An 11,073-nucleotide genomic window follows, 5' to 3' on the forward strand; every position below is an offset into this window, starting at 1 on the left:
TAAATACTAGCAGACACAATGAAGACTGCATTGTTGGTTGTTTTAAGCAGGGCAAGTGACTTTTCAGAGCCATTCAAAGTTTTATTCATTGCTGTATCTGTCCTCTCTGCCTAAAGTAGAATCTGATCCAGTAAATATTTGTTGAAAGCAGGCATGAATGAAGGTGTTATTTATATTTTTCTCTAATATTTTCCTCCTTTTCTATTTTTTTTCCCATTGTAGCTGATGGCTGCACTGATTGGTCCGTCGACATCAAGAAATATCAAGTATTGGTGGGAGAGCCAGTTCGAATCAAATGTGCGCTCTTTTACGGTTATATCAGAGCAAATTACTCCCTTGCCCAAAGTGCTGGCCTCAGTCTGATGTGGTACAAAAGCTCTGGTCCTGGAGATTTTGAAGAGCCCATAGCATTTGATGGAAGTCGAATGAGCAAGGAAGAAGACTCCATTTGGTTCCGGCCAACATTGCTACAGGACAGTGGTCTCTATGCCTGTGTCATCAGGTAACCTTTTAATTCTATTCCTGTTGATTCAATGAAATCACTTACTATTTTCTCAGACTGCGCTCCCTTTCACCTAAGAGCATCACTGTCTGAATATTTGTGTGTGCTGTTGCTTCCCCAAATTCCGAATTTAAATCATAAAAGGATGGGATTGGAATTTATATTGAGACATTATTTCTAGCTTATGGAGAAAAGAGATACCATCTGGGTATCTACTTATGTTGCCAGAAATTACTGAAGACTATGAAATAAAATTTATAGTGGAGGTGAAATGTTGCAAATAAAATGTAAGCAAAGACTTGCAGGAAAGATGCGTAGTTTATTGCTCAATGGGTTGTCACATTTTGTTATTGCCCTTCACAGACAGATAGAGCACAAATACCTGCGCTTCCCAAACAGCTGCAGAAATGATTTAAGTCATATGTGTGTGCGAACAAGTAGAAGAAGGTTGCATTGCTGTGTTAGGGAATGCAAAGATTATAGTCCCAATCACTTTGGTAACTAAAAGTGTTCCATCCAAATTCCCCAAGGTCTTTCGAGGCCAGTATCAAAGTCACAACAACGTATGTGCCCTGATCCAAAAGAAAACTCATGGTGCCGTTCTGTTGCCTGCTCGTTCTGTTGCCTGCTCGTACATGCGGGTCGTTTGCTTGAAAATAATGCATGGACACAGAATCCATGTAACACCTATCAGTTAAAATTTTCAGTTTAGGCATTTCTCTGTTCATGGATTGTCAATGGCAACCTGCACGGATGCTTGCAGATCTCATTAGATGATTAGAACACTAGCAAAGATGAATATAACAATAGAGAGCGTATGTTTCAATCCATTTGGTATTCTGTCCTTGGTCTTTTTCGGGTAAATAATGCCCAATGTAAAACAGTTCAATGGGAACTTGGAGAAGGTCTCAGAATCACTTAATGCCTTTCGAGCCAAAAGGCAGCTTCCACCTCTAAAATACTGATTAGCACTCGTATTAGTTTCATATTATTACAAAACGGGTGGCTTGAAACAGCAGAATGATTTTGTTACAGTTCTGGGAGCTAGAATGGGGTAGTGATCTCTCTTTGTCTCTGCAGTTTGTGGCTGCATAACTTTAATTGCTGTCTTGGTCTTCACGGGACCACATTCCCTCTGTGCCTATCCATGCCTGTGTTTCTTCTCCCCCTACCCTTGTTTTTGTTTTTTTCATAAGGACACAAGACATGTCAGACACACACTATCTCAGTATGGCTTCATGTTAACGAATTACATTGGCAAAGATCCTATTTCCATCCAAGGTTACGCCCATAATTACCGTGATTAGGACTTCAACATATCTTTTGGAAGAAGAACAGCACCTCTCTCATAAGGATCATGCCTGCTTATTGTAATCTTTTGGAATCACTGTTATCCTGAGTCATGGGTACAGGTCTCTTGGGACATTACCACACCAAAAATAAAAATAAAAACAAACGCACTGCTATCAAGTCAATTCCAACTCAAGACCAGCCTGGATACAGAGTTGTACTACCTCTGTGGATTTCTGAGACTGTAACTCTTTACTGGAGTAGCCAGAGCCCCATATTTTTCCTATGAAGCAGCTGGTAGTTTCAAACTGCCGACCTGGCAGTTAGTAGCCCATAGGTGAAAATTGCATAAAGCTTAAAAGCTGACCACAAATAGACACATCTAGTGCCACTGAGTCGGACTCATAGAGTTTCTGAGAATAAATATTTATAGAAGCGGACAGCCTCATCTTTATCCCTCAGAGCAGTTGGTGGGTTTGAACTGCTGACTTTGAGGTAAGCAGCCCAACACTTATCACACATCAGCACCAGTGCGCCTAGAAAGTAGGGTTAGTGTGAAATACACACACACACACACACACACACACACAAATGAATGCAAATATAGAGTTGCAATTGAAGAAAAATGTACAGTAGATTTATAAAGAGCAAACGCATTATTCCTTGGGCATCTCTTGTTCTTTTCTGTAGATCTACCATTCCTTCGATGTTCAAGCTTAACTATTAAGAGAACAGTTAAAAAGTATTTTGGGGACCAGATGTTCTCACTTGACTAATATTAATTGGATTTTAATCTAGATCAGCTGTGTTTCTGTTAAAACAGTCATTATTTCTGATTGTTCATGCATGTGTAGAGGTGAGTCTTCAAGATCGGCAAATGTGTGCCCTCATTTTTTTGACATGAGAATTTTAGTTAGATTTCCATAATCTAACACTTAATTTCATTATTTATTATTCATGGGAATATAATGATGCATTCATATTAGTAATCTGAGTTACTAAAGCATTCAGGTGAATACATTAATGGGCTTCAACATAGACTAGGATCTAATGCTCTGAGAAATTGGCTTTAAAATGTCTGAGTTTATACCTGTCAATAATACATGAAGGTTAAAAAATTCTAAGATTATAACATTTGCCATATGTTCCTATGTCTATATTTTAATGCAAGGTTAACCTAAAACACAAACTCCTCCACATTTTATGTGTGTCTTGTGGTGTTCTGGAGAAAGTTATAATGATCCAAAGAGAGTATTTTGTCACTGAAATTCAAATATGCCCATCAATTTGTAGCTGCTCTTGGTATGGCTTCCTTTACCAATTTGAAAAGGGATACTCAAAATTAATATAAGTAGAAGTAGCGTGGCTTGGTGTTGACATGAATGGAGCCCCCAAACTGTTAGTTAAATCCCCAACAGATTGGCATATTGTGACTTATTAGAGACCCAAAGTGTTTTTAAATTTAATTTTTTTTAAATAATGCACTTACAAATAACTTTAGAGGTTTGAAAATGCTAGCTTCTATTCAAAAATTCTTGTCATTTTGATCCATATCTGGGGATGAAATTATCAATGAAAGTTTAACAAAGGTTTTAATGTATAGCTACGATCCCAAATTCAGCAGTTTGAAACCACCAGCAGCTCACTGGAGACAAATGGGGCATTCTCCTCATGTAAACACTCTTGGAAACTCACTGGGACAGTTCTAGCCTGTCTTAAAGGGTCACTGTGACGGAACATCTACTCGATGGCAGTGAGTTCTATTCAATTAAATAATGTATATACGGTGGGGCGATGGGATAATCTTGTCTATTTGGTGTTCATTTCTTTTTACTACTGGGTAATGATGGTTAAGCCATTTGACTAATGAAATATATACTTATTGGTTCCATTTTGGAGCTATGAAAACTAAACTATCTAGTACAGTTTATTTTGTGTATGAATACCCAAGAGTGAATTTGGGTGATAAGGTAGAGCATGTTGAGTTTTGTGTTTTTAAAAATAGTTTTATAGGCATACACGTAACATACCATCACAATTTAATCATTTAGACTTATTAAGATGTGTGCAATCATCATCACAATCAATTTCAGAGCACTTTTTTTCTTGTACTCATTATTGTTTGCTCATCTCCCCTCAACCTAGGCAATTATCAACTCAGCCATTAAGACCCTAGGTACTATTCTTCCTGATAGCTGGCACCATCTGGTTTCTTTACCACACTTTGGTATAGCACCCACATCTTCAGTAATACCTATGGTTTATAATGTCTGTAGTTCACTTTAGAGACATCATTATCATTTTATGATACAGAACATTATAAATAATTTCCTGGGGCATAAGGTTATTCTCTTGATAGTGTCATTAATTTAGCCAATGGTATAGAATTTAAAACACTCTTGAGAAAAAGAAATTATACAAGTATAGGCCAGCTTTCAGATCATAATACAAGGAGTGTTCATTTGTACAGATTAAACTCTTAAGCTACTGGACACTATTTACACAAACCATGGGCATTGATGTTAGGGCAAAACTGTTAATAACACTCATTCACAAAGGCAGAACCTTGCCTATCAGATTAATACATGTCCAAGGAAGCAAGAAGGGCATTAAAACTGTGAATATGCGGTAGTCCATGGCCACTATTCATTAGACACCTTCAAAGGACGAGATTTGAACCAAAGGCCAACAACCTCCCATTCCATAACCTTGGGATAGCAGTAATCTGCTCCTTCTCACACAAGGGCATTGAAGCCAAGTCCAAGGGAGCATGTTAGTTCCTTAAATCTGCTACAAGTGAGTTTGAGGTAAAGCCCAGTTCACGTGGTGGGGTTTCTACATGGAATCCTTCTGATATGACCTATGAAGAATGATTGTGGCTCAAAAAGACAGTGTGTGAAATACCAGGCCTGGGTCACCAAGGGCTGGATAGACTAGGTTAAAAATACCCAATTAGGAACATAGTACTGGGAGTAGTCTTCCTTTGGGTTTTATATAAGTAGTGTTATGCGGCGGTTTTTTTGGTTTGTCTGTATGTTTGTTTTTCCCCAATAGGAGGTCGTTTCTGCTGGTTTACCCCCAAAGAGAAATGTACTTGCCTTCTCTAAGACATCCAGGTGCCCTCCACAAATTGACTGGACCGTTCAGAGAGGTTCACCTATCACTATTTTAACATTGGTAAAGCAGGACACCATTGATAAAACTCATATCCTGGCGAAATAGCCACATGGCAGCTGAAAACCGTATACCTAGCTTGTCGTGCATTCCTTCCAAAAATCAGAACTTTTTAAAAACACCGCGGGACACAGGAAAAATTGTCAAAAATCAGGATGGTCCCACCAAAAGCAGGACGTCTGGTCACCTTACTCCTGTAGGAGTGTCTGTTGACTTGGGGTCACCTTAGTGCAATATCGTATCTATCAGCAACTGAAGGGTCTTCACCATCTCCCCCCATCTTGAAAAACTGTCCCCAGCTGAGATGAGGTCTCCTCTGTCCAATTGATTTTTAAGATGTGCATATAAATGGAATGATATATGGTTCGCGGGCACTAGGCAGGCTCTCTACCTCATTGTTTGAGAGACCAGATTAGGAGATTACATGTCCTGAGTGCAGAAGCATAAAGGCTCCTGGGTCCATCCATCTCCTGAGATGTTTCATGGCTTCATCGTTGTTTTTTCAGGGATGCATAGTGTTCCACTGTGTATATGGATCAAATTGTCTCCATCCATTCTCCTACTGATGGATATGTGGGCTGTCTCCAGCTTCTTCCTACAGTGAACCCTGCTGCAAGGAACATGGGAGAGCATACGTCTGTTCATGTTCTCATATTTTAGGACTTGTCAAAGTAATTTCTAGAGTGACTATACCATTTTATTTTCCACAAGGGTACTTGACAGATCCAGTTTCTCTGCATCCTTGCAGCAGTGAGGTTATCAGTATTTTTAATTGTGGCTGTTTTGCTTGGAAGCAGCCATGGTGACATTCATGTTGATATTCACCTACTAAACGAAAGGCTGGGATTTTAAGCCCCCAGTGGTTGTTCATGAGAAAAGACCTAGTGATCACCTTCAGCAAATATTTCAGCCAAGGGAAACACACCCCCCTGGGAAACTTCTATTCCCCCATCCTATAAACCATTATGAGACAGAATGACACACACCATTTTGAGAAGCCCTGGTGGTGTAGTGGTTATGTGTTGGGTTGCTAAACACAAGGTCAGCAGTTTAAAACCACCAGCTGCTGCCCAGGTATACAGAGAGAAATTTCCACCCTTGTAAATAGTTACAGTCATGGGAAATAGTTATAGTCACAGGAAACCCACGGGGATAGTCATACCCTTCCGACAGGGTTGTTATGAATTAGTAGAATCAACTCTATGGCAATGAGTTTGGCTTCTTTCTGTCTCTTGTTTACTTTATAGTAGTATCTAATTGTGTCTTTCATTTGCATTGAACATGTTTTCATGTGCTTATTGTACACTTATATACCCTCTTCAGTGTTATAGATGTTCATATATTTTAGATGAATTATATAAATGAATTGTTTCCTTACTGTTGATTAGGGGGGATTATTTCTATATCATATTTGCTAATCCGTTGTGGTAGATGTGATTGCAGATACTTCCTGCCCATCTGAAGCGTATACCCTCTTAAGAGGGATTTTTGAAGAGCAATTAAAATGTTTTATGAGATTCAATTTATCCTTTTCCTTGTAGGGATAACGCTTTCTGTGTCAAGGAACACTCTTTTCCCAACCCTACCACAAACCAAATTCACTGCCATAGAGTAATCTCTGTCTCATGAAGGCTCTGGTAATATTGTGTTGCTAATTATAAGGTGAGTGGTTCAAAACTACCGGTCACTCCTCAGGAGAAAGATGAGACTTTCTACTGCCTTAAAAAGTTAGAGTCTTGGAAAACCACGTGGGACAGTTCTACTCCATCACCAGGTGGAATCAGGCAGTGCTGAGATTCCTGTGCAAGCCTTGTGTCAAAGGATCCAGTGTAGAGCTACGTAAGGCTCCACCATCACCAGGCAACGAGGAGATTTAAGGGCAACTCACCATCAAATACTACCTTCTTCCCCAGAATCAGGGGGGCCAAATGGGGAAAGAACTACTCTCCTGGTGCAACAGTGGTAGGGATGTGTAGCTAGCTGCCATTTGATTCTCTACTTCTCTTCACTTGGAATCAGGGTGGGGCATGGGAACTGGGCTTCAGGGCAGTGAAACAAATGATATGTTTGTATGGCTTTCCTCTCTGCCTCCTTGGCCCTTTTCTGGTAAAAGTAAGGCATCCCATGAAATGTGGTGAGTGCATTTCTCATATCCAAAGGTCAAAATCTGGGAGTGTGCTTTGCATATCAAAAGGATATAATCTGTTACATCATTGGTCACAAGATGAACCACATGCAACCAGTGTTCAAGCCCTTGTAAAGTCTCCACCAATTCCAGGGCACCTAACAACAACCAGCAACATCCTTTTCCCTGACCAAATGATTATTATTACTTATGACATCTCTTATCTAAAACCAACTTAAATTGTGAGTCATATGTTCAATATTATCATTTTAGTATTCCAAAGACACTTCTACTCTTTCATTCTAATTCATGCGCATTGCCACCGAGTGGAACTAGTGTGTAATAATCTTAGGTTTAAAGACAGACCCCCAATAGACATTTACTTTAACTTGGCCGCAATCTGTCATTCATTTTAATATGTAGGATAAAATATGATTTTAAAATGTATTAATATTTTGTGTAATCATTGTTTAAACATCAAGTCTTTATTGGATCCAAGGATAAACAACAACAATGTCATTCTAGAAAATCTTAAACATTTACGCCCCAAGGAGTCTTCATAATTTGTTCCGGACAATCAAAGTCTATATAAATGTTTTATATCCTATCCAGGAATTTTAATGATCATATGCGTATGTGTTCCAAGGGCTTAGAAGAGTTTCACAATCTCAGTTTGCTAACTGTTAAACTATCTCTCTTAATTAAAGCCATGGTGTACCCCTGAGAATATCAGCTGTAATTTATAGATTATAAAAAAAATGTAATTAGACTCACACAAGTGAGCTCTGTAAATGAGGCTATCCAATGGAAAGTCTTTAAAAATTAGAGTTGAAGGCTGGATATGGAGTTCTTATGTATAATATATTTAGCGCTCGGAAATTGCACATCAGGCACTCTTTTGGTGAGAACGTGTGTTTCTCATCATAACGATGAGCTTCAAAGCATTGGGGTAGTAGTGGCATGTTGGGCTGCTAAGTGCAAGGTCAGCACTTGGAAAACACCAGCTGCTCAGAAGGAGAAAAATGGATAGGCTTTCTAGTCCCATTAGGAGTTGCACTCTCAGAAACTCACAGGGCGTTTCTACCCCTGTCTGAGAGGGTGGTTAGGAATTGGAATGAGCTTGATGGCAGTGCATTTTTTTGTTTGTTTTATCATTGTGATAATACAACGATAAGTCTAAAAAAGAAAAAAAATCCTCCTAAAGGTTAGGTTCATCCTTGTATGGGATTATTCAAAACATATATCTGCGATAAGTTGATTCGTGCATTTCAGTTCAGGGCCAATATCAAATTTGTAACAAAATTCAAGTAAACATTGTTCCCAAATTATTGAAACTTGCATCAAGTTTACAAGAATGCTGCCCCACACAGAACTAGTTTTAGCTAGTTGTGTAATTTTAACTTAAGGTTGTGATGACCTTAAGAATGAATTCAAGGCAAAGAGTTCAGTGCAGGAGTATAAGATGACTATTTTTGGAGATTCCAAAGGGATCCTCTTGGAAGGTTTTCTAAAAAGGACACAGGCCAATTTTGAGGGATTTTAAGTAAACTGAAAAATACATTGGCAAGAAAAATACCAGGAATATTGTGCATAGATTTTTCTTTTTTCTTTTTTTCTTTTTTTGTCACATAAATGCTTCAGCTCATTCTTCCAGGATAGCGGGGGTTCTCTTATGAGAATTTCGTTGGAAAACTTCACCCCATCTACCTTTCAGTCCTGATCTTGCGCCTTCAGAATTATTTTGTTTCCCACACTGAAAGAGCATTTCAAAGGCATGCGATTTGAGGCCCTCGAGGAGGTCAAGATTGCAGTTTTGATGTGATATAAAAGAAAGAGTACAGAACTCTTAGAAGAAGGACTTAAAAAGCTAGAAACATCACTCTCAGAAGTGTATAGACCTGGAAAAGGACATGTTGAGAAACGCTACCTGCACAATTTGTTTGTTTCACCAAATTGCATAAAACTAACACAACTCTTTGACAGTCTTAATGATCATAGAAATTCTAAGGCAGCTTAGATGTTTTGATATCTTTTGCTTAATAAAATTTTCGGTGACTTGGAGCAACACTTTCTGACTGACCTTATTACATGGAGACCATGCTGAAGCATTAGACCAACCAAGAACAGACAACAAGCTTACATGGAGACAGTCTACATGATTGAACTTTTTTTTTTAACTGGTCAATAATTAGTGTGATTGCTATCTTTCTGAAAGCTTTCTTTTTAAAAATATAACAAACCCAGTGGATAGTGGGAAAAGTCGAGGGATATGAAAATTCCCTGTTCAATTTACCGATTTTTTTAAGCATCCAGCCAATGCATGTATTCAAGATAACGGTCTTATTTTTTTATTAAGAAGATGAAATGAATTCTGCTGGAGTGATGATGGTGTAGTTTCTTAGATCACTGGATTGAGAAAAGTTGCTTCTGATCCTGTGAAGTTTTATAAGAAAGAAGACATGGGAGTCCTTTGAAACCAATGATGTCTTGTTCAGGGCTGACAGATGCATACATATGTTCTGCAGAAAGCATCCATTTGATATGGAATACATATGCTTCTGAAAATATACTTTTGTTAACTACTTAGGTACCTCAAGTTTAATTCTGAGCTCTTATGCTTATATTCCCTTTTTGGCCATTTTAGGTAAAATGAATCACCATGGGCTATTTCCAGACAAGAATATCACATGTACATTTGTTATATTTCACAGACAATATTGAAGGTCCACAATAGGACAAAATTGATAGCTGTCTAGAGGAAAGTTTTCAATTATAAACCATATATGGCAGACACATTTGTCACTTGCAATCCAGTGTGACTTTATCAGCGGTGATCATTTTTCTTCTTCCTTTTTTTTCTGGCATCATGATAGCATAGTGGATTATGTATCAGGCTGCTTACTACAAAGTCAGCAGTTCGAATCCTTCATTCACTTCAATGGAAAAAGATGAGGCTTTCTGTTCCTGTAAAGATATGCAGCCTTAAAATCCCAAAGGGACAGTTCTGCTTTGTCTGACAGGGTTGCTCTGAATCAGAATTGACTTTTTTGCAGTGAATTTAATATACTGTTTAATGGTGATTATTTTGGGTTATGTTTATTTACTTAAAACTATTCTCATAAAAAAGATAATTGCTAATATTGGTGTATTAGACAAAGATAAAGTAAGTCAGTACAATAAAGAATATGTGTTGATCAGCGAAGTTTAGGTATAATAAAATTGAATATGAAGCTAAGGTTATCTATGGTTCTTTTTAATATTATGTGTGGTTAATAAATAAAAATATGAGTAATAAAAAAATGAATGTAGAGATGATAGTAACTAGACTGATTGATTTTAGAATAATTCATGAAAGACTTGTAATTTCAACAGGGACTTGAAAAATACACAAGGCTAGTGTAGGTGTAACATAGAGAAATTTCTCTTTTAGAAGGTTTTCATGAAGACTAGCACAAAAGAAACTCAATCATGATCTAAAACAAGTTTGGGGAAACTCTGTAAAGGATGAGATTGTTGATGATGTAGATATGGGGAGCCATATTATCTGGTACAACTACTCAACTCTGCTATTGTTGTAATGAGAAATCAGCATAGACAATATAGGAGTGAATAAATGAGATGATTTAGAAAGACTTTATTTCCCCCAAATAAGTGGTTGTATAGATTTGATGATCCCTATCCTAATGAGCCTGAGAGAAAAAAGAGGCTTTCCACACCTGTCAAGAGTTACTGGCTCAGAAACCCCCAGGGGCAGTTCAACCTTGTCCTGTCGGGCCACTATGCCTTCAAATTGACTCGATGGTAGTGAGCTTGCTTTGGATCTAGTTAATGCCTTTTCATCACAAATGGCTAAACCAACAGTTAAGTCTGTGTTTGTTATCATAGAATAAAACTGCCTTATAACCCTGAACATATGTGTAGTAGTTCAGGAGGGAAATGGGGCTCTTTGATAGCTGGATCATGGTTAGTCAGGAAGATTGCA

General features: G+C 38.1%; 1 protein-coding gene across 1 annotated transcript in view; it reads left to right on the forward strand.

Annotated features, from left to right (window-relative positions):
- LOC101638954 (interleukin-1 receptor accessory protein-like 1) overlaps positions 1-11,073 on the forward strand; it is a 1,156,451-nt gene that overhangs the window by 751,126 nt on the left and 394,252 nt on the right. The window contains exon 4 of the mRNA XM_045298667.1: positions 223-502. Within this exon, the coding sequence (XP_045154602.1) occupies positions 223-502 (280 nt within the window). The remainder of the gene's footprint in view (positions 1-222; positions 503-11,073) is intronic.

Source organism: Echinops telfairi, unplaced genomic scaffold, assembly GCF_000313985.2.
Source record: "Echinops telfairi isolate 266 unplaced genomic scaffold, ASM31398v2 ScPeMD7_7436;HRSCAF=8474, whole genome shotgun sequence".
Lineage (NCBI taxonomy): Eukaryota > Metazoa > Chordata > Mammalia > Afrosoricida > Tenrecidae > Echinops > Echinops telfairi.